Source organism: Hemitrygon akajei, chromosome 15 (genome assembly GCF_048418815.1).
Source record: "Hemitrygon akajei chromosome 15, sHemAka1.3, whole genome shotgun sequence".
Lineage (NCBI taxonomy): Eukaryota > Metazoa > Chordata > Chondrichthyes > Myliobatiformes > Dasyatidae > Hemitrygon > Hemitrygon akajei.
In genome coordinates, this window is record NC_133138.1 from 3,732,964 (window position 1) to 3,757,402 (window position 24,439).

Here is a 24,439-nt window from a genome sequence, read left to right on the forward strand (position 1 = left end):
TTCTGAATAAGCCTACCGTGTGGAAACTTGTCAAATGCCTTACTAAAATCCATATAGATCACATCCACTACACTACCCTCATCTATATGCCTGGTCACCTCCTCAAAGTACTCTATCAGGCGTGTTAGGCATGATCTGCCCTTCACAAAGCCATGCTGACCGTCTCTGATCAGACCATGATTCTCTAAATGCCCATAGATCCTATCTCTAAGAATCTTTTCCAACAGCTTTCCCACCACAGACGTAAGGCTCACTGGTCTATAATTACCCGGACTATCCCTACTACCTTTTTTGAACAAGGGGACAACATTCGTGTCCTTCCAATCCTCCAGAACCATTCCCATGGACAACAAGGACATAAAGATCCTAGCCAGAAGCTCAGCAATCTCTTCCCTTGCCTCGTGGAGCAGCCTGGAGAATATTCCGTGAGGCCCCGGGGACTTGTCCATCCTAATGTATTTTAACAACTCCAACACCTCCTCTCCTTAATATCAACATGCTCCAGAACTTCACTCATATTGTCCTCAGCGTCATCAAGTTCCCAGGGGGATGTGAGTTTTCTGTCATCCACATGCCTAGGAGTTTCTTAAATGTCCCTACCACTACCCCTGGCAGAGTGTTGCACTGCACACACCACAGCGCTCTGCAAAAAAAAACCTACCTGTGACATCCCCCCCACCCTATACTCTCCTTATGCCCTCTGATATTAGCTATTTCTACGCTGGGAGGAAGTACTTGGCTGTTCACTCTATCTACACCTCCTCTTGTACTCCTCATTCAAGTCACCTCAATGCATGTTGGGTATTTGAGTGTTGATAATTAACTTATTTGGGGGGGAGAGCTGGAGTGATTTGCAGTTTATGTTGAGTTGGCATTCTCTGCGATTGCTGGGTTGGCAGCTGTATCACAGAATGTTGAGAATTGGTCTTAGGAGTTGTTTGTATTACACAGGAAGTGGATGTGGTCTATGCTGGGTTGGTATTGGGATGTGTGTTGTGTTGGGTTGGTGTTGGGATGTGGGCTGTGTTGGGTTGGTGTTGGGATGTGGGCTGCATTGGCTTGGTGTTGGGATGTGGGTTGTGTTGGGTTGGTGTTGGGATGTGGGTTGTGTTGGGGTGGTGTTGGGATGTGGGTTGGTGTTGGGATATGGGTTGTGTTGGGTTGGTGTTCGGATGTGGGCTGTGTTGGCTTGGTGTTGGGATGTGGGTTGTGTTGGGTTGGTGTTGGGATGTGGGTTGTGCTGGGTTGGTGTTGGGATGTGGGTTGTGTTGGCTTGATGTTGGGATGTTGATTGTGTTGGGTTGCTGTTGGGATGTGGGTTGTGTTTTGTTGGTATTGGGATGTGGGCTGTGTTGGGGTGGTGTTGGGATGTGTGTTGTGTTAGGTTGGTGTTCAGATGTGGGTTGATGTTGGGATGTGGGTTGTGTTGGGTTGGTGTTGGGATGTGGGCTGTGTTGGGTTGGTGTTGGGATATGGGTTGTGTTGAGTTGGTGTTCGGATGTGGGCTGTGTTGGCTTGGTGTTGGGATGTGGATTGTGTTGGGTTGCTGTTGGGATGTGGGTTCTGTTGTGATGTGGGTTGGTGTTGGGATGTGTGTTGTGATGGGTTGGTATTGGGATATGGACTGTGTTGGGTTGGTGTTGGGATGTGGGTTGGTGTTGGGATATGGGTTGTGCTGGGTTGGTGTTCGGATGTGGGCTGTGTTGGCTTGGTGTTGGGATGTGGGTTGTGTTGGGTTGGTGTTGGGATGTGGGTTGTGTTGGGTTGGTGTTCGGATGTGGGCTGTGTTGGCTTGGTGTTGGGATGTGGGTTGTGTTGGGTTGGTGTTGGGATGTGGGTTGTGTTGGCTTGATGTTGGGATATTGATTGTGTTGGGTTGCTGTTGGGATGTGGGTTGGTGTTGGGATGTGGGTTGTGTTTTGTTGGTATTAGGATGTGGGCTGTGTTGGGTTGGTGTTGGGATGTGGGTTGTGCTGAGTTGGTGTTGGGATGTGGGTTGTGTTGTGATGTGGGTTGGTGTTGGGATGTGTGTTGTGTTGGGTTGGTATTGGGATATGGACTGTGTTGGGTTGGTGTTGGGATGTGGGTTGTGTTTTGTTGGTATTGGGATGTGGGCTGTATTGAGGGTTGTGTTGGGATGGTTTTGGGATGTGGGTTGGTGTTGGGACGTGGGTTGTGTTGGGTTGGTATTGGGACGTGGACTGTGTTGGGTTGGTATTGGGATGTGGGTTGTTTTGGGTTGGTGTTGGGATGTGGGTTGGTGTAGGGACGTGGGTTGTGTTGGGTTGGTGATGGGATGTGGGCTGTGTTGGGTTGGTGATGGGACGTGGGCTGTGTTGGGTTGGTGTTGGGATGTGGGTTGTGTTGGGTTTGTGTTGGGATGTGGTTTGTGTTGGGTTGGTGATGGGACGTGGGCTGCGTTGGGTTGGTGATGGGACGTGGGCTAAGTTGGGTTGGTATTGGGACGTGGACTGTGTTGGGTTGGTATTGGGATGTGGGTTGTATTGGGATGGTGTTGGGATGTGGGTTGTGTTGGGTTTGCTGTTGGGATGTGGGTTGGTGTAGGGATGGGGGTTTTGTTGGGATGGTGTTGGGATGTGGCTTGTGTTGGGTTTGCTGTTGGGATGTGGGTTGTATTGGGTTGGTGATGGGATGTGGGTTTTGTTGGGATGGTGTTGGGATGTGGGTTGTGTTGGGTTTGCTGTTGGGATGTGGGTTGTGTTGGGTTGGTGATGGGATGTGGGTTGTGTTGGGTTAATGATGGGATGTGGGTTGTATTGGGTTGGTGATGGGATGTGGGTTGTGTTGGGTTGGTGTTGGGACGTGGGCTGTGTTGGGTTGGTGATGGGATGTGGATTGTGTTGGGTTGGTGATGGGATGTGGGTTGTGTTGGGTTGGTGATGGGATGTGGGTTGTGTTGGGTTGGTGATGGGATGTGGGTTGTGTTGGGTTTGCTGTTGGGATGTGGGTTGGTGTAGGGATGTGGGTTGTGTTGGGTTTGCTGTTGGGATGTGGGATGGTGTTGGGATGTGGGTTGTGTTGGGATGGTGTTGGGATGTGGGCTATATTCGGTTGGTGTTGGGATGTGGGTTTTGTTGGGTTGGTGATGGGATGTGGGTTGTATTGGGATGTGGGTTGTGTTGGGTTTGCTGTTGGGATGTGGGTTGTGTTGGGTTTGCTGTTGGGATGTGGGATGGTGTTGGGATGTGGGCTGTGTTGGGTTGGTGTTGGGACATGGGCTGTGTTGGGTTGGTGATGGGATGTGGGTTGTGTTGGGTTGGTGATGGGATGTGGGTTGTGTTGGGTTTGCTGTTGGGATGTGGGTTGGTGATGGGACGTGGGCTGTGTTGGGTTGGTGTTGGGATGTGGGTTGTGTTGGGTTGGTGATGGGATGTGGGTTGTATTGGGTTGGTGATGGGATGTGGGTTGTGTTGGGTTTGCTGTTGGGATGTGGGTTGGTGTAGGGATGTGGGTTTTGTTGGGATGGTGTTGGGATGTGTGTTGTGTTGGGTTTTCTGTTGGGATGTGGGTTGGTGTAGGGATGTGGGTTGTGTTGGGTTGGTGTTGGGATGTGGGTTGTGTTGGGTTGGTGTTGGGATGTGGGTTGTGTTGGGTTGGTGTTGGGACGTGGGCTGTGTTGGGTTGGTGATGGGATGTGGGTTGTGTTGGGTTGGTGATGGGATGTGGGCTGTATTGGGTTGGTGTTGGGATGTGGACTGTATTGGGTTGGTGTTGGGATGTGGGTTGTGTTGGGTTTGCTGTTGGGGTGTGGGTTGGTGTAGGGATGTGGGTTGTGTTGGGTTTGCTGTTGGGATGTGGGTTTTGTTGGGATGGTGTTGGGATGTGGGTTGTGTTGGGATGGTGTTGGGATGTGGGCTGTATTCGGTTGGTGTTGGGATGTGGGTTGTGTTGGGTTGGTGATGGGATGTGGGTTGTATTGGATTGGTGATGGGATGTGGGCTGTATTCGGTTGGTGTTGGGATGTGGGTTGTGTTGGGTTGGTGATGGGATGTGGGTTGTGTTGGGTTGGTGATGGGATGTGGGCTGTATTGGGTTGGTGTTGGGATGTGGGTTGTGTTGGGTTTGCTGTTGGGATGTGGGTTGTGTTGGGATGGTGTTGGGATGTGGGCTGTATTCGGTTGGTGTTGGAATGTGGGTTGTGTTGGGTTGGTGATGGGATGTGGGTTGTATTGGGTTGGTGATGGGATGTGGGCTGTATTCGGTTGGTGTTGGGATGTGGGTTGTGTTGGGTTGGTGATGGGATGTGGGTTGTATTGGGTTGGTGATGGGATGTGGGTTGTGTTGGGTTGGTGTTGGGACGTGGGCTGTGTTAGGTTGGTGATGGGATGTGGGTTGTGTTGGGTTGGTGATGGAATGTGGGCTGTATTGGGTTGGTGTTGGGATGTGGACTGTATTGGGTTGTGTTGGGTTGGTGTTCGGATGTGGGTTGTGTTGGGTTGGTGTTGGGACGTGGGCTGTGTTGGGTTGGTGATGGGATGTGGGTTGTATTGGGTTGGTGTTGGGATATGGGTTGTTCTGGGTTGGTGTTGGAATGTGGGTTGTGTTGGGTTGGTGTTGGGATGTGGGCTTTGATCATCAATGTCTGTCTCTGTCTGAATGGAACTTATTTCTTCTTAGATATTATAACTGTGTATCTTTGCCGAGTCTTGTAAATGAGGGGAATCGGATGAGGTTTGCAACAAGGGTGAAAACATTTGAAGATATCGCAATGGAGGAGGCTGGGAACCCCATGCAAAGTGTAAGTAATCCTTATCTTCCATGTCCAGATAAACATGAAACCCCTTTTTGCTGTGTGTCTCTGGAAAGGTGGCTCATTAGCCCCTCGCTAACAGCCACTGAACTCAGCTGAGGATATAATCTTTTTCAAACTCCATACATTTATGGATATTATGAAATGGGTCCCACAAAACTGGGAAGTTGGGATGTCTTGACCATCTGAACCCTGATTGTGCGAATGTTGTAAATACTGCCACCATTCAATTAGCTGTCGGCAAGAAATAACGATCATGTCAATGTATACAATTATAAAGAAAGTATATTTATGAATATCAGCTTAACCAAACCGTTACTAAAGAAGAAAGAAAAAAAGCCAAAAAGGTCCTGTTATAACTAAAACAGTCAAATGTGCACAAGTTTGGAGTACAGATCTTCCAAAAGCTGGATGGGTCCGTTTTACTCACATCGCCAACTCCTATTCACCGATCACCGGTAGAATTTCCCATCTTGGCCTCCATTGAATCACACATTCCAGTTGGATCAAGTCCCACAGCCAGTTCTCTCATGCTTCTTCTCTCTCCATCTCCCTCCAAAAAGACCTCAACCCACCCCAATGTCCATCACAAAACCTCTCTGTGCAGTTTTCTCGAGGATCTTTAGCCAATTTCATCATCCTAATTGGCTAACTCAACATTCCTCAGCTGAACATCACAATCCCTTATTTTTAATGGTAACTCAAACGCTACCAGCAGAACACACTGCTTCTACAGAAAGCCATTAAATGAATTACCCTATACATTAGCAGTAAAATCTCAACCAGTGCTTTACTCTCTTCCCATCAAAAATAGTCATGAACTCGTGACATTGAAATTTACCAACCCATCGTGAATAACATGGTGAATCGTGGGACATGATGAATATTCCAGAGAAATTGTTGGGCTAAATTCCTGTTTTCATCCATTAACACTGTTGATTCTATGATTTGGAAAGTGTTTGCCGTCCCTAGGGTTATTTTTGCAATCTAACTTCCTTATCGATTTCTAATCTGTGCTGGTCTTCCCTTCAGGACAACCAGACGGACAGTGGGATGGTGCTGGCACCTGAGGAACTGGAGAAGTTGCAGGGCTCACACCAGCATCAGGTAGTCTTCAGGTGAGAGGGGTCTAATCTCTCGGAGACAACAGCTGCTACTGTAGTGGTTAGTTACTTCATAAAATGTCAGTCCTCCTCATTCAGCTGCTGATGAAATTAAGAAATGCACACTCCAGACAAACAGAACAGTTCCAATTACAGAATTCAGGGGGTCAGGGCAGATCATACGTCATAAAGATCCCTGTAACATGTCCTATCACACACACCCAGTGTCAGACACAGAGTGAAGTTCCCTCCACACTGACCTGTCACACTCTCCCGGGGTCAGACACAGAGTGAAGCTCCCTCCACACCGACCTGTCACACTCTCCTGGGGTCAGACACAGAGTGAAGCTCATTCCACACTGTCCCATCACACACTCCCGGGGTCAGACACAGAGTGAAGCTCCCTCCACACTCCCGGGGTCAGACACAGAGTGAAGCTCCCTCCACACCGTCCCATCACACACTCCCGGGGTCAGACATTGAAGCTCCCTCCACACCATCTCACCACACACTCCCGGGGTCAGACACAGAATGAATCTCCCTCCATACCATCCCATCACACACTCCCGGGGTCAGACACAGAATGAAGCTCCCTCCACACCGTCCCCTCACACACTCCCGGGGACAGACACAGAATGAAGCTCCCTCCACACCGTCCCATCACACACTCCCGGGGACAGACACAGAATGAAGCTCCCTCCACACCATCCCGTCACACACTCCCGGGGACAGACACAGAATGAAGCTCCCTCCACACCATCCCGTCACACACTCCCGGGGACAGACACAGAATGAAGCTCCCTCCACACCATCCCGTCATACACTCCCGGGGTCAGACACAGAGTGAAGCTCCCTTTGCACCGTCCCAACACACACTCCCAGGATCAGACACAGAGTGAAGGTCTTTCAGCAACACCTATTCATATACCAACAGGGTCAGACACAGAGTGAAGCTCCCTGCATACTGTCCCATAATGCACACCTGGGGTCGGACACAGTGAAGCTTCCTCTACACTGTTCCACCACACACTTAGGGAAGGGGCAGTCCAGGAATTTAACTTAAGCCTGCTCTATGCTCTGTGTTAATTGTCTCCATATCTAAACAGAGCTTCTGTCTCGTTTCCAACTTCCTTGCTGCTAACTCCTGTTTCCCCTCTTCTCTCTCAACAGTAAAGCCTCGAATCGAGTGTGCAGACAACCTGACCGGTGTCGATGTGGATCAGTCTGGTATTCTGGAGTTGGGGGGCCGACCATTCACGGCAGTGACTGTGGGCACCTGTCACAGGTGGGATGGGAGTGCGACATTCGGGGGGACCTGTCCCTGGAACCTGTTGTTCTGGACACCAGTTCCCCCTTCTAGGACTCGTCTGCCACGGGTGTTCACCGCAGGAACCTGTCTCAGCACTCAGAGGATTCCCTGCTCGCTCTCAGCACTCTGCCTCTGAATTGGTCGCGGACACTCGCCATGGCAACTGCAGAATGGAATTCCAGTATCTTCTAAGGTTCTGAACTCTGCAAACCACCCGGATACTGTTCCAATTATTCCATCGGCTGGTATCTGTAACTGGACTATAATCTCTGCTGACAAATATTCGCTTCCCCAAACAACAAGTTAGTCAGTAACTCTCAAGCAAAAAGTCCTTCTTTTCTCCTTCCATTTCTCCCATTGTCCACTCTCCTCTCCTATCTGATTCCTTCTTTTTCAGCCTTTTACCTCTTCCACCTATCCCCTCCCAGCTTCTCTCTTCATTCCCTCAACCACCCACCCACTTTCCCGCTCACCTGGTCTCACCCTATCACCTGCCAGCTTGTACTCCTTCCCCTTCCCCACCTTCTTATTCTAGGTTCTGCCCCCTTGCATTCCAGACCTGACAGCCAGAAAAACGACTGTCCATAGATGCTGCCTACCCTTCTGCGTTCTCCCAGCTGTTTGTGGTGTCGTGCTCTGGCTTTCCAGTATGTGCAGAAATCACTTGTGTTTTCGGTTTTGTTTATGACCCTCTGCCGAAAGGTATCATAGTTCGGAGAGGAAAGGGATGGGGAGAGTTCCCAGGGATGAGGGAAGTCACTCCTGTGGTCATGCTTGCCCCCACCTTCTTTGTCTGGCTTCTTCCAAACTTCTTTTCCAGCCCCAGTGAAGGGTCTCATCCCAACATGTTGACTGCTTATTTATCTCTGTAGATGCTGCCTGCCTTGCTGAGTTCCTTCAGCATTTTGTGGTGTGATGCTCAGGAGTTTCAGCATCTGCTGAATCCCTTTTGCTTTTGTTTTGGTTTATATTTTTTCATAGTACCAGTATTCTTAAACTCAGATCATAGGAGTTTTTAAGAAGTTTTAAACTTTGAACTGTTGGAGTTCCTTCTAGGTGGTCCTCCATTCTGGGATGAGGAGTGCGATTGTTCGTTATAGGAGCAGAATTAGGCCATTTGGCCCATCACATCATCTCCACCATTTCATCATGACTGATTCAATTTTCCTCTCGGCCCCAATCTCCTCCCTTCTCCCCATATCCCTTCGTGCCCTGATAAATCAAGAATCTGTCAACCTCTGCCTTAAATATTTGTAAAAACTTGGCCTTCACAGATTCAGAACTCTCTGGCAAAAGAAATTCCTCCTCATCTCCATTCTAAAAGAACGCCCCTATATTCTGAGGTTGTGTCCTTTGGTCTTAGACTCTCCCACCATAGGAAAGATCCTCTCCTCATTTTCTCTATCAAGGCCTTTCACCATTCGATAGGTTTCAATGAGATCATCCCTCATTCTTCTGAATTCTAGTGAATACAGGCCCAGAGCCATGAAATGTTCTTCATATGACAAGCCATTCTATCCTGGAATCATTTTCGTGAACCTCCTTTGAACACTATCCAATGTAAGCACATCTTTTCTAAGATAATGGGCCCAAACCTGCTCACTATACTCCAACTGAGACCTCACCAGAACTTTATGAAGTCTCAACGTTATATCCTTGCTTTAATATCCTAGTCCTCTTGAAATGAATGCTAACATTGCATTTGCCTTCCTCATCACAGACTCAACCCTCAAATTAACCTTTAGGGAATCCTGCATAAGGATTCCCAAGTCCCTTTGCACCTCTGCTCTTCTCTCCATTTAGAAAATAGTCGACCGTTTCATTTCTTCTACCAAAGTGCATAACCATACACTTCCTAACACTGTATTCCATCTGCCATTTCTTTGCAAATTCTCCTAATCTGTCTAAATCCTTCTGTAGTCTGTCTACTACTCAAAACTACCTGCCCCTCCACCTATCTTCATATTGTCTGCAAACTTTGCAACAAAGCCATCAATTCTGTCATCCAAATCATTGATATATAACGTAAAAAGAATCAATCCCAACATAGAACCCTGTGGAACACCACTAGTCACTGGCAGCCAGTCAGAAAAGGCTCCCTTTATTCTCACTATTGCCTCCTGCCAATCGGCCACTGCTTTATCCATGCTAGAATCTTTCCTGTGATACCATGGCTTCTAGCTTGTTAAGCAGCCTCATGTGTTAAAGGCCTTCTTGAAGTCCAAGTACGCAACATCAACTAATTCTCCTTTGTCTGTTCTGCTTCTTATTTCTTGAGGACACCATGCTGATAATGCCTATTTTATCAGAAGTCTCCAAGTACCCTGAGTTCTCATCCTTAATAATCGACTACATCATCTTCCCAACCACAGAAGTCAGACTAACTGGCCTATAGTTTCCTTTCTTCTGCCTCTCTCCCTTCTTTTGGGTATATTGGGTAGTTTACTTTGGTATTCAATCTTTGCCGTCCTAATGTCTTATTTAATTGCCTTCTGTTGGTTTTTTAAAACTTTCTAATCCTCTAACTGTTCACTAATTTTAGCTCTATTGTATGCCCTCTCTTTGGCTTTTTTGTTGGCTTTGACTTCTCTTGAAGTCATCTTTCCTTTAGAAAACTTCTTTCTCTGTGGAACATATATATCCTGTGCCTTCCGAATTGCTGCCAGAAATTCCAGCCATTGCTGCTCTGCTGTCATACCTGCCAGTGTTTTTTTCCAATCATTTCTGGCCAACTCCTCTCTTGAACCTCTGTAATTCCCTCTGTAATACTGATACATCTAACTTTAGCTTCTCCTCTCAAATTTCAGGCTGAATTTGATCAAATTATGATCACTTGCCCCTTAGGGTCATTTTACCTTAAGCTCAATAAACAATTCTGGTTCATTGTGCAGCATCCAATCCAGAATAGCTGATCCTCCTGTGATCTCAACCACGAGCTGCTCTAAAAGGCCATCTTGTAGGCATTCTACAAATTCTCCCTCCTGCAATCCAACACCAACATGATTTTTCCAATCTACCTGCATATTGAAGTCCACCATGGCTAACATTGCCCTTTTGGCATGCATTTTCTATTTCCCTTACTAATTTGTAGGCCACACCCTTACTCCTTGCTCCTTACTCTGGTTCCCATTCCCCTGCAACTCTTAGTTTAAACCTTGCTGTCCTGCATTAACAAACCTTCCCGCTAGGATTTTAGTCCTCCAGTTCAGGTGCAACCGTCCCTTCTGTACAGATCCCACCTTTCCAGGAAGAGAGCCCAATGATCCAAAAATCTTATGCTGTCCCTCCTACACCAGCTCCTTAGCCATGTATTAAACTGTATAATCTTCCTAGTTCTGGCCTCACTAGCTCGGGTAGCGATCCTGAGATCACAACCCTGGAGGTCCTTCCATTTAACTTCGCACCTATTTTCCTGAACTCCCTATGCAAAACCTTGCCATTTGTCCTATCCTGTCATTGGTACCTACACGAACCATGACTTCTAGTTAGTTCCCCTAACTAACAAATCCCCTATCAGCATAGAGTGCCTCTTCTTCCCGCTTTCCTTCTGAGTCACAGGGGCAGGCTCAGTGCCAGAGACCTGACCACTGTGACTTTCCTCTTCTAGGCCTCCACCCCTTCCCTCACCCCAATATTATCCAAAATGGTATACCTGTTGTTGAGGGGGGTGGCCACAGGGGTACTCTTGCACAGGCTCCTTAACCCCTTTCCCCTTCCTGGCTGTCACCCAGTATCCTGTGTCCTGCACCTTGGGTGTAACTACCTCTCTATATATTGAAGAGATCATGGCTTGACCAGGAATGTCCATCCTACCTCAATACTGATCAGCTCCCCTCCCTTTAAGCTTCCAGATCAAGTTTATTGGCATCTGTCTGACTGTACACATATACAACCAAACAAAATATTCTACCAGACCACAGTGCACTTACAATACATATGTCACATACCCTCTGAGAAGGTTGAAGGGGTTTCCTTTCTGAAGCACTCTAGAGGTCAGATCTGTTTGGAAATATTGCTGTCTTCTCCACTAACTCTTTCATAATTCCCCATTCTACCTCACTCCTTGGATCTGTGTTGCCCAGTGACCTAGAGTTATAGAGCACTACAGCACAAAACCAGGCCCTTCAGCCCATCTTACCCATGCAGAACTGCTGTTCTGCCTAGTTCCATTGATTCGCACCCACACCATAGCCCTACATACTCTCCCATCCATTTACCTATCAAAACATCTCTTAAATGTTGAAATCAAACCCACATTCTCCACTTCCTCTGGCAGCTCTTCCACACGCTCACCACTCTCTGAGTGAAGACATCCCCCTCAAGTTCCCCTTAAATATTTCACTTTTCACCCTTAATGCATGACCTCTAGTTGTAATCTTACCTAACCTCAGTGGTCCCACCCTATCACCTGCCACCTCACCCAATACAGCCTGCTTGCATTTACCCTATTTATACTCCTCATAATTTTGTATGCCTCTGTCAAATTTCTCCTCATTCTCCTACGCTCTAGGGCAGGGGTGTCAAACTCATTTTAGGTCACGGGCCAGATTGAGCAAAATGCAGCTTCATGCGGGCCGGATCAGTCGGACGCGTGCGAACGCAGCTTTCGTTGCCTCTGTTTTTTCAGCCTGCTGTCATGTGTCTCAGTCTCTGCTATAACTACAAAATGTTTCACTTTACAAATTCCGTTTCTTATGAAGAAGACTGCCGAATAAACACTAAAAACCCTGAAAACCTGGTACCTGAATAAACTCAGCATTAGCCATATCATACGCCATAGGCGCTTCGATTACTGGGGCCACTTTAATAGTAATTAGTTATTATCTCGCGGGCCATAAGATAATTCCACCGCGGGCCGGATTTGGCCCGCCGGCCTTGAGTTTGACATATATGCTCTAGGGAATAAAGCTTAACCTATTCAACTTTTCCCTGTAACTCAGGTTCTCAAGTCCTGGCATCCTTGTAAACTTCCACTGCACACTTTCAGTCTTATTTATATCTTTACAGTAGGTAGGTGACCGTAAGAGATCTGGATATACTGGAACATTAGACCCAGGCAGTAATTTGGAAGCATAGTGGTAGTTCATAAATAAGACCATAAGAAATAGGAGCAGAATTAGACCATTCAGCCCATCAAGTCTCTTCCACCATTTCATCATGGCTGATTTATTATCCCTCTCAACACCATTCTGCCTTGTTCCCATAATGTTTGACATCCTTACTAATCAAGATCCTATCAACCTCCACTTTAAATATCACCACACGGAACCTCTGTTGAGGCCGTGATCAGAGACACTCAGCAAGTGACCTGCCTTCACTTTCTGCCTCTGCCCTGCCTTCCCACCCTGAGGGACTCGGATCAGGACTCCTCTCAGGCACAGTGGGCAGATTGACCCTCAAGGGGATACTACATTTCTGGCACTTTTTTTTTTACAATCTGTATTTTCAGCTTTTGATGGCTTTTTAGATTCTGAGAAATGCTACTGACTAAGATTGAGTGACTGTAACACTTTGAAGTTGATTGTGTTGTCATTGACCAGGCAGGTGTCTGCACTGTGGAGGTATGTGATACTCTGAGATATCACAAATTATTCACTGTTATGAACCAACACCACTTCTAGCTCGGTGAAGGGAACCAAGCCAGTCCACAGCAATGTTACACTCAGTTGGTGGAGCCACTAGGCCAAGGGACAAGATGCTGGCTGGGGAGAAAGTGGCCTTCAAGGAGATCCTTGAAGGTGGGGAGGGATGAGCATGCTGAAGCCAAAGGGGTTTAGCATCAGAGGGTGAAAGATTTAAAAGGATATCAGGGGCAGCTTCTTCACACAAAGGGTGGTGTGTACTTGGTATGAGCTTCCAGAAAAGTGGTTGAAGTGAACATATTAGCAATGTTTAAAAGCTGTCTAGGAATGTACTGTACATGGACAGAAGAAGTGTAGCGTGCTATGGGCCAAACACAGACAGATGGGACTGGGCTGAAGGGCCCGTTTCTGTTCTGTGTGACTCAATGACCCTGTAATCCATGACACTGTTGTCCAAAATACTGTCCCATGTCAATGCTCCAAGAAAATCAAACTCCCCATCCCAACACTTTTAACTCCCAAATTATCCCAAAATGCCTATCCCCTAAGCTCCATTCATCCCACCTTTGCCCAGATCTCCCAGAGTGAGTGGTGTTTTGGTGTCAGTCAGGGCTTAACCTTCCCTGAAGGGTCTTGACCCAAAATGTCAACTCTTTATTCCTCTCCATAGATGGTGCCTGGCCTGCTGAGTTCCTCCAGCATTTTGTGTGTGTTGCATGGCTTTCCAGCATCTGCAGATTCTCCTGTGTTTATCTTTCACTTCACTCTCCACTCACTGCTCTGGGTTCCACTGAGACCTTCCTACTTTTGGGCACCTCAATTGTTTTAATGACTGGCTTTCCAATAGTTGAGCAGATCCTTTTGCCCGTCTTGACTGTTGAGTTGCTGCTGACCTATTTAATGATATCTCTTGGTTGCTATCATACAGCCTCACATAGAAACTGGAAATCCTTCCTGGGAGGGGCCTGCTCTCAATGAGTATTCTGTATTTTGTAAAGATGTGACGGTGTAAAGAGGCTATGGAGGTAACATTCACAGCCACAGCTAAAGTTTGACTCATCTCTCCCCCCGCCCCCCAACAACTCCTTACCAATATTTTTCCCTCCTTCCCCTCACCAAAGTACTAAGCCCAACTCCAGCTTTACACATCCAGTGGACGCCATCTTGCCCCTCCCACTCGTTAATACCCCTCTCCAAACTCCTGAGACCACACCTGCTCTGGATGTCCAGCGTCTGTCATTCCTGATGCCAGATTCACATTCAGATTTATTTATCAAAACATACAGTGAAATGTGTTGTTTGCATTAACACTCAACATGACCTAAGGATGTACTCAGAAGGTCAGGCATGAAAACAGCTGACATGTTGGACCTCAGCCTGAAAGGTCAACTGTTTATTCATTTCCATAGATGCTGCCCTACCTGCTGAATTCCTCCAGCATTTTGTGTGCATTGCTCTGGATTTCCAGCATCTTCAGAATCTCCTGTGTTTATGGCAACATATGGATGTGCTGGGGGCAGCCCGCAAGAGTCTCCACACATTCCAGCACCAACAAAGCGTGTCCACAGTGTTTGACAGAACAACACAACAACAACAACAGCAAAACAAGTCCTTTACCCATCCCCTCACTCACAAACAGAAAGGCCTCTAACCCTAGGATGGGCTATATCTGGGCCTCCATTCCTTGGCCCAATTCTCAAACACTAGGCTTCCTACCTCCAGTCCCAATTTCCTGACCCAATGGCTGTGAATCTACAGACAAGACTATCTTTAGACTTTGAGCTTTGGGTGTCTATGTCTGGACTCACCAACTTCGGTCTTTGACCTTGAGGTGACTACCTCCTGTCTTGCCAACTTCAGCCTTTGCCCTTCAGGCTTCAACCTCTAGACTTGCCATGTTCTGGATGGTGAAGCAGGAGAAAGGGGCTGACATGGAAAAAAAAATCAGCCATGATGGAATGGCAGAGTAAACCCAATGGTCCGAAAGGACTAATTCTGCTTCTGTACTATTTTTCTTATAGACATCCCAGGGACGTGGACTTCTTACCCATGGAAATCTTCCCCTTCCTAGGTCCCTCCAAATTCAAATTGCCTTCACACTCCCCTCAGTCTGAGGGACTATTCTTCTTCAATTCAGAAACATGTACCCCCAACACTCTGTCCTGGCCAAACTGAGGTGCTACTCCACCCTCACTCTCTTAAACCAGAGGAGCTGTTAGTTGGGAGAAGCCAGCGGCTGGACCCACTGATGCCTTGTCTGAAGTCACTGCAGCAGAGCTGTGTATGTTACCTCCATCCTCAACATGTTACGTGGTGTGAAGCCACGCACATTTATTGTGTTTGAGAATAGCTGTTGGCAATTGTTTACAGTTCCATTAATAATAATGGGGATTAAATAATCACAGATCATTGTATGTGGGGTGGGAGGGGACAATATCTCACTTATAGAAGGAATTGCTAAAACTACACTAAGTTTTTATCTACATTTAACGATATGCAACATAATAAACATTCTCTGTATGTCTGATGTATATTGTACATAGCATATTGTGGGCAACAGGATACGGAATATTTCCGAGGCATGTATAACACAAATAAAACACAACTTTGGATTGCAACGCTCTAAGGAAATAGCTCCCCTCATTTAATTCCTGCAGGGAGAAATTAAAAGCTCTGCATTCCTGTATTACCTCTTACATCTCTGTCTGATTGTTCTGAATGATCTTAGAGCCAAGATGCCATATCTCTTGATAGAGGTATACAAGATGATAAGAGGTATAGATCAAGTCCACAGCCAGAGACTTTTTCCCAGGGTGGAAATGGCTAATAAGAGGCGGCATAATTTTAAGGTGTTTGTAGGGAGGTGGGTTTTTTACACAGAGTGGAACAGGGGTGATGGGAGAGGCAGATACATTAGGGACACTTAAGTATCTTAGATAGGCACATGGGTGATGGAAAAGTGGAGGGCTATATGGGAGGAAAGGGTTAGATTGGTCTTAGAGTAGGTTAAAATGTTGTAACAATATTTTGGGCTGAAGGGCCTGTACTGTTCTGTGCTTAAGCTGGAGGCAGTTTCTACATGAACAGGAATGCTGGGAGGAGATTTGGAGCTGGGGAAAGTCGGTGACGGGGGAGAGTGTCTATTGGCTGTGAGAAGGGTTTTGGTGGGTGGGAAGAATCAGTGATGGGGAGAGTGTCTATGGCCTGTGGGAGGGGATTCAGTGGGTGGGGAGAGTCAGTGATGGGGAGAGTGTCTATGGCCTGTGGGAGGGGATTCGGTGGGGAGAGTCAGTGATGGGGAGAGTGTCTATGGCCTGTGGGTGGGGAGAGTCAGTGAGGGGAGTGTGTGTGTGGCCTGTGGGAGGGGATTCAGTGGGTGGGGAGAGTCAGTGAGGGGAGTGTGTGTGTGGCCTGTGGGAGGGGATTCAGTGGGTGGGAAGAGTCAGTGAGGGGAGTGTGTGTGTGGCCTGTGGGAGGGGATTCAGTGGGTGGGAAGAATCAGTGATGGGGAGAGTGTCTATGGCCTGTGGGAGGGGAATTGGTGGGTAGGGAGAGTCAGTGAGGGGGAGAGTGTGTGTGGGCTGTGGGAGGAGAATCGATGGGGGAATGGAAATAGGATTGTCATGATATATTGTCACATCTCAAATTCCTCATGTTTACTCTGTATTGATCATCTCTCTGATGAATATTGGTGTCGCTTCAGCTGTGTGGATGGTAAGTTACCTCATCTATTAATTATTTTACATTTCTCAAATTGGTATTTGTTACTGTGTCATTTTCTTGGAAGATTTACTATGTCTTTCAAATGGTCATCTCCAATCGATATCTGCTTAATGAAGTGAATAACAAGGTTTTCTTCAATCTTTACTTACAGTTCATTGTGAAGGCCTCTCCAAAGAACAGCACACATTCTGTTATTGATTGCAACATCATACGGTAACGCAAGCTGAAAATCGATGAGTGGGTCTCTATTTTCTGAACTTTTGATCTAGAGAAGGGAGTGGATGACTGTTGTTCATGGTCTGTTCTCTCACATAACAAGAGATTTAAATAAAATTCATTAAACAGATACTTCTAGAACAACCCTACAAAATTCAAAGTAAATTTATTATCAAAATACATATATGTCACTATAAACAACCCTGAGGTTCACTTTTTAAAATTTTATTTAGAGATACAGCACAGAATAGGCCTTTGCAGCCCTTCAAACCACACTGTCCCAGCAACGGCCGACTACCCCCATTTATAACCCTAACCTAATCACTTAACAATTTGCAGCCACCAATTAACCTATCTGTTATGCCTTTGGATTATGGGAGGAAACCCAAATATTCTCCAGGGAGAACATACAAACACCTTACAGATGATGCCAGAATTAAACACCAAACTCCGATGCCCCGACCTGTAATAGCATCGCACTAAGTGTGTCACTCCCTGGCCTCCATTTTTTTTGCAGGAATTCACAGTAGAACAAGGAAATGCAATAGAATCAATGAAAAACTATACAAAAAGACTAACAAACAATCGGTGCAAAAGAAGACAATCTGCAAATATAATAAATAAATAAATAAATAAATAATGTGGAGAACATGAGTTGTAGAGTACTTGAAAATGAATCCATAGGTTGTGGGAACAGTTCATTGATGGTGTGAGTGAAGTTATCCCCTCTGGTTCAAGAGCCTGATGGCTGAGGGGTAATAACTGTTCCTGAACCTGGTGGTGTGAGTCCTGAGGCTCCTGTACTTTCGTCCTAATGGATGCTGTTTTCCTGGGACAATGCTCCTTGTTAACTGTATCACGTTGATACAGCTCATAGGTACACTTTTTATCATTGTAAACCAACAGATACCTCAAAGCACATCAATTGCTCGGACTGGTTGAAAAACAATTAAAGAACATGTTGCCTGACAGATCCTTATCAACCATGACCCATTTACCTTAAACCCACTGCTTCCACCTCCCGCCCAATGCACAATAGGTGGCATGGCAATATTTCAATTGCCGCTGCTGTCTGTAAGGAGTCTGTATATTCTCCCCATGCCCGCATAAGTTTCCTCTGGGTGCTCGGTGCTTTGTTCCAAAGACATACTGGTTTGGGTTAGTGGGTTGTGGGAAGTGAGGTGACACTTGCGGAATTCCCCCAGCACATCCTCGGTGTGTGTCGGTCATTGACGCAAACAATACATTTCACTGTGCTTTATCTTTATGCCATCAACTTCCCCCAGATTCCACCACCCACCTCCACATTGGGTAGATACATTAGGACCATTTAAAACACTCTTAGATAGGCACATGGATAATAGAAAACTGGAGGGCTATGTTGTGGGAGGGAAGGGTTAGATTAATCTTAGAGTGGTTTAAAGGGTTGGCACAACATGGTTGCTGAAGAGCCTGTACTGTGTGGTAATGTCCCATGTACAATGTCCCATATGCATCCTGTTCAGACATATCACGGCTCATGACCACAGAAAATTGCAAAGTTCCGTTTAGGAAGTCAAGGATCCAATTGCAGAGGGAGGTACCTAGTCCCAGGTCCAGTAACTTCTCAATCAGGATTGTGGGAATGATGATGTTAAACATTGAGCTACAGTCAACTAACAGCATCCTGACATAGGTGTTTGTATAGTCCAGGTGGTCTAAGGCCACGTGAAAAACCATTGAGATTGCGTCTGCCATTGACCTATTGTGGCATTAAGCAAGTTGCAGTGGGTCCAGGTCCTTGCTGAGGAAGGAGTTCATTCTAGCCATGACCAACCTCTTAAAGCATTTCATCACCATAGATATGACTGCTGATGGGTGATAGTCATTAAGGCAGCTCACAACTCTTCTTGGGCACTGGTATAATTGTTGCCTTTTTGAAGCAGGTAGGAACCAGGTTCTGCCTCCGCATCCAACACATTATCCTCCGCAACTTCCACCATCTCCAAAGAGACCCTACCACTAAACATATCTTTACCTTTCTTCCTCCGCTTTCAGTGAGGGATCACTACCTCCACAATTCCCTTGTCCATTTGTTCATCCCCACTAATCTTCCTCCAGGCACTGATCCCTGCCAGTGACCTAAGTGCTACATCCACCCATTTATTGCCTCCCTCACCTCCACTCAGGGCACCAAACAATCCTTACACTTCACCCGCGGATCTGCTTATTGTGTCCAATGCAGCCTCCTCTACGCTGGTGAGATCTGTCATAAGTTGGAGGACCGCTTTGCTGAGCCCCTCCACTCCATCCACCAAAAGGGGGACTTCCTGGTGGCCAAACATTTTAATTCCCATTCCTGTTCCGACGTGTCAATCCATGGCTCACTGACACTTGTGGTAAGATGAGGTCACCCTCAGGGTGGAGTAGCAACCCTTATATTCTGTCCAGGTATCCCCTAATCTGACGGTATGAATATCGATTCCCTCAACTTCCTAACCAGAAGACCACAATCTGCAGATTTCTGATAACATATTCTCCTCACTGACGATCAACACTGGTGTGTGCACCTCAGGGGTGTGAGCTTAGCCCACTGCTCTACTCTATGGCATAGCTCAATTGTCATCTATAAATTTGCTGACGATACAACCTGGTGACGAGAGGACATACAGGAGTGAGATATGCCAACTAGTGGAGTGGTATCACAGCAACAACCTGGCACTCAACATCAGTAAGACGAAAGAGCTGATTGTGGACTTCAGGCAGGGTAAGACAAAGGAACTCATACCAATCCTCATAGAGGGATCAGAAGCGGAGACAGTGGGCAGTGTCAAGTTCCCAGGTTTCAAGATCTCTGAGGATCTAACCTGGTGCCAACATATCAATGTAGTTATAAAGAAGGCAAGAGAGTGGCTATACTTCATTAGGAGTTTGAAGAGATTTGGCATGTCAACAAATACACTCAAAAACTTCTAGAGTTATACCGCGGAGAGCATTCTGACAGGCTACATTGCTGTCTGGTATGGAGGGGCTACTGCACAGGACCGAAAGAAGTTGCAGAAGGTTGTAAATCTAGTCAGCTCCATCTTGGGCACTAGCCTACAAAGTACCCAGGACATCTTTGGGGAGTGGTGTCTCAGAAAGACAGCGTCCATTATTAAGGACCTCCAGCACCCAGGGCATGCCCTTTTCTCACTGTTACCATCAGGTAGGAGGTACAGGCACACACTCAGCAACTCAGGAACAGCTTCTTCCCCTCTGCCATCCGATTCCTAGATGGACATTGAATCTTTTGACACTACCTCACTTTTTTTTTAGTACAGTATACAGTATTTCTGTTTTTGCGCGTTTTTAAAATCTATTAAATATACGTAATTGATTTACTCGTTTATTATTATTTTTATTTTATTTATTGTTTTTTCTCTGTTAGATTATGTATTACATTGAACTGCTGCTGCTAAGTTAACAAATTTCACGTCACATGCCGGTGATAATAAACCTGATTCTGATTCTAATTTCTCCTTCCAGTGAACAACACCCACCTCCCATCTTCTTCTATTCCCCACACTGACCTTTTCCTTCTTCTCACTTGCCTATTACATTCCTCGAGTTCACTCCTGCTTCCCGTTCTCCTATGGTTCATTCTCCTCTCTTATCAGATTCTTTCCTTTTCAGCCCATGACCTTTCCCACCCACTTGCCTCCGCCGATCACCTTCCGGCTATCTTCTTTCCCCTCCCCCAACTTTTAATTCCGGCATCTCGGCCCTTCCGTCCCAGTCTTGAAGAAGGGTCTAAGTCCGAAACGTCGACTGTTTACTTTTTTCCCCACGGATGCTGCCTGACCTGCTGTATTTCTCCAAGTGTGTTTCTGTGTGATATCAGCATCTGCAGATTTTATCGTGTTTCTGACAACTGCTTTGTAAAAGACACGAACCTGGGCAAAGGAACCAATATTTGAGGCACGAAACGTTGACAATTCCTTTCCCCCACATGGGGGCATTGAGTGGTGGTGTGTCTGTTCCTGTTATCTGTGATATCGTCATGGGCTCTGCTGTTGCACCGGCTACCACCAGAGGGAGATGCTACATAAGGAGGAGACCAGGCCCTAGAGCAACCATATGTTTTATCGTTCCTATAGATGCTGCCTGGCCTGCTGCGTTCCGCCAGCATTTTGTGTGTGTTGCTATGTTTTATGTTCTTTCGAGAGGTGAGATAGACCCCCAAAACACCCATCTCAGTACTACCCCTTCTACAGCACAGCACTCCCTCAGAACTGCTGCTCAGTCAGTACAGCACTTCCTCAGACCCCACCCACCCCGGACATTCTCTTCCCCGCCCTCCCATCCGTCAGAACATCAAACATCAAAACACAGTACAACAGGCCTTTCAGCTCATGATGTTGTGACGATCCTTTAACCTACTCCAAGATCTGAAGATATAAAATCCTGAAAGCACCTACACCCAGGCTCAAGGACAGCTTCTATCCCATTCTAAGACTACTGAATATTTCCCTAGTACGATAAGACCTCACAATCTACTTCGTTATGACCTTGCACCTTATTGTCTGCCTGTACTGCACTTTCACTGTACCTGTAACACTTTATTCTGCATTCTGTTATTATTTTCCCTTGTTATTCCTTAATGCACTGTGTAATGATCTGATCTGTATAAACAGTATGGAAGAAGAGCTTTCCGTTGTATCTCATTACATGTGACAATAAGAAACTGAAACCTAATTTACCCATCATCTGGAGTCACTTGAGCCAATGACAAATTCAATAATACACACAAAATGCTGGGGGAACTCAGCAGGTCAAACAACATATATGGAGGGGCATAAACAAGTCAATAAACCTGAGACCCTTCCTCAGGTCGTATCGTTGACTGTTTATTGCTCTCTATAGATGTTCCCTGACTTGCTGAGTTCTTTCAGCATTGTGTGCTGCTTGGGATTTCCAGCAACTGCAGAATCTGATTGGTTTATGTTGGGGACCAAGCATGGCATTAGAAGTGCGGCAATAAATGTAGTTTCTAGTTCAATACAAACCGCTGCAACGTTTACAGCGAGAAAGAGAGGGGGAGACCAGTCTCTCCTTCGGTCACTCACTTCGCATGCGCAGTCGTCGCCTTGTTTCACGGTGCCGTGCAGGTGACTGGACTGCGCGTGTGTGTTGCCGTCGCCGCGCACATGCCAGGGCGGGGGTGCGGGTGAAGAATAGGTGCTGCGCATGCTCGGCCGGCCGGCCCGCCCGCCCGCCTGGGTTCAGCTGTCAAACGCTGCGAGGTGGATGTTTTTAACGGACACGCGGCGGGCACGGGAGGGCGAGCAGTCGGTGCGGGTCGCGGGAAATGGGAAAGTTGAAGTGAAGTGGGTCCGGTTTCAATCCGGGGGAGCGGCAACGACCAAACTAGGGGAAGGGGAAAACCCTATTAACCCTTGAAGCGAAGATGAGGCGGGTGCCGCCACCGACCGCCGCCTACTTGATGAGGCGGGTGCCGCCACCGACCGCCGCCTACTTGATGAGGCGGGTGCCGACGCCGCCCGTCGCCTTCTCGGCCGCCTACTTGCTGCTGCTGCTGGCGGGCCAGGCGGCCGCCGTGATCTCGGAGCAGATGAACGTGGAGGAGCCGGTGGAGGCGGCGGTGAACGTGTCGTACGTGGAGCCGGAGAGCGGGCAGCTGCAGCCGGTGCTGGGCCGAGCTGACGGCGGCCGCTACGGACGCGACTCGCCCAAGGAGGACGTGCCGGGCGGCATGGTGCTCGCCCCGGCCCGCGATCGCCAGGGCTGCGAGCCGCACACTCGCTTCGTCGTGCCGCCCAACACCCGGCGCTGGATCGCGCTGCTCCGCCGCGGAAACTGCACCTTCAAGGAGAAGATCCTGCGGGCGGCGGCGCACAAGGCCACCGCCGTGGTCATCTACAACAACTCGAGCGAAGAGAACCTCGTCACCATGGCACACAAAGGTGAGCGGAGACCCGGGGGCCGGGCCTGGAGTGGTGGGCTTGGGAGCAGGGTGGACCACGCTGTGACAATGAGACGGTGACGAACTGATGGAGGAGGGACATTCTGTTGATTGTGTGTGGGGAAGATCGCACAGAAATGGGGATTAGGAGATGGAAATGGCCAGGGGAGCATTGGTAGAGAAGGAGGCGTGTGTGTGTTGGGGGAGGGGGTGGGAAGGGTTATTAATGGAGGGTGTAGCTTGTGAACTGCGTGAAATGGTGGAACACGCTGCTAGGAGGGGTTCATGGTAGACCATGGTGTGTGAAGTGGTGGAGAGTGCTGTGGGGAGGAGTGGAGCATCAAGAACCGGGTTTTCTTTGGGATCTCCGGTTTCCTCCCGCAGTCCAAAGACGTACCAATTAATTGGTCATAGCAAATTGTACCTGTGATAGATGAGGGTTAAATCGATGGGTCATAAGGGCCTGGTCCAAGCTATATCTCTAAATAGATGAAATAAATGGAGGCGTTGGGTGAACATTACCAGGAGGTTCTTGAGTCCACACTAGTGAGTGATCTGGAAACAAGCTGGAAGAATATCCAACAGTTTGGCATTGTCTAGATGGGCCGAAGGGGGCTGTCTCTGTGCTGTAATGCTTTATGAATCTATTTGAGGTGAGGTTAAGGCACTGGAGGCCCTGTGAAAGATGAACTTGTAAACTAGCAAGGGAAAAATAGGATGATTAATCCCTGGGAATTTAAAATGTCAAGTGAAGGGACTGTCCACTACATTTAGAAATGTTTCGCATCACAACATAAACTATGAGATTATTCTTCATAACATTTGAGATGTTTCAAATATGGAAATTTTTTTAAAAATAGGTTGAAATGAATAACAAAAAATAAGTCAACATTTTAGACAGAGATCATTCCTTACATCTCATGTCAGTCTCCTCATTGCTTTTCCACTGCACAATAAACTGGCCATGTGTACCAGCTGCTTATGATTTTGTCTAATTCTGCATTTCTTGTGCCATTTCTTTTAATGTGTGTAGTTTTCCAAACCAAATTTGCTCCATGTTGTTTGGATAAAAGTGACATTTATGCAATTTTTCCTTAATGCCCAAGTTCAAGTTTAATTATCATTCAATCATACATGAATATAGCCAAATGATACAATGTTCCTCCAGGACCAAAGTGCAAATTACATTACCGAAGGCACACCACGTAGCCCATATCATTACGATTGCAAAGAAACATACAGTAAATTCATATAGATCATTGTGAAACTCCTAATATTAGCTACAAAATAACTCTTGTAGTCATTTGGTAACCAACAAGGGCCTTTAAGGTTAGCTGTTTTCTATATTCATTGGGTAACTTGTTTTCAATTTTAAATGCCACAGGAATATTAGTTGCTCTTTTAAATAGAGAAACTTAAAATGAAAATTCCAACAGTTATAAGCAGAACACCAGCAGATTGAAAAATTGAAATAAATTAAGTAATGGTTAGCTTGCGCAAGATTTCACTTTGCGTTTAGCAATTTTTGTGTTAAATTACCGAATATTGCAAAGATGAAAGCACTTTGTAGCAATGGGTGACTGTACAGCTGTGCTATTGAAGTGTGTAGTTTTGCAAAAGGATCGTTGACATTATGGTTATTTACTTGTTTCAGCTGCAAGGTTTACTGTCAGTTTGGTTTGCCCACGGTTAGTAGATTCACTGGCACAATAAGTAACAGTACAATATTGAGCCCATCTGTTGGAGAAGGCGCAAGTCCTTCCAGACTGCTGGCATTCACCTCTAAGTGTG

General features: G+C 46.8%; 2 protein-coding genes across 7 annotated transcripts in view; both read left to right on the forward strand.

Annotated features, from left to right (window-relative positions):
• flt4 (fms related receptor tyrosine kinase 4) overlaps window positions 1–15,383 on the forward strand; it is a 281,525-nt gene extending 266,142 nt beyond the window's left edge. The window contains exons 28-30 of the mRNA XM_073067065.1: window positions 4,639–4,759; window positions 5,804–5,889; window positions 7,045–15,383. Coding sequence (XP_072923166.1) covers window positions 4,639–4,759; window positions 5,804–5,889; window positions 7,045–7,234 — 397 coding nt within the window. The 3' untranslated portion in view covers window positions 7,235–15,383. The remainder of the gene's footprint in view (window positions 1–4,638; window positions 4,760–5,803; window positions 5,890–7,044) is intronic.
• A 6,522-nt stretch (window positions 15,384–21,905) lies between these two features.
• Window positions 21,906–24,439, forward strand: part of rnf130 (ring finger protein 130) — a 234,810-nt gene continuing 232,276 nt past the window's right edge. For 3 of the 6 annotated variants that reach the window (XM_073067069.1, XM_073067070.1, XM_073067071.1), the window contains exon 1: window positions 21,908–22,649. In XM_073067069.1, coding sequence (XP_072923170.1) covers window positions 22,133–22,649 — 517 coding nt within the window. In that variant the 5' untranslated portion in view covers window positions 21,908–22,132. Of the gene's footprint in view, window positions 22,650–24,439 lie in introns of all 6 variants that reach the window. The other 3 variants (XR_012101564.1, XM_073067066.1, XM_073067067.1) reach the window with 3 other exon arrangements.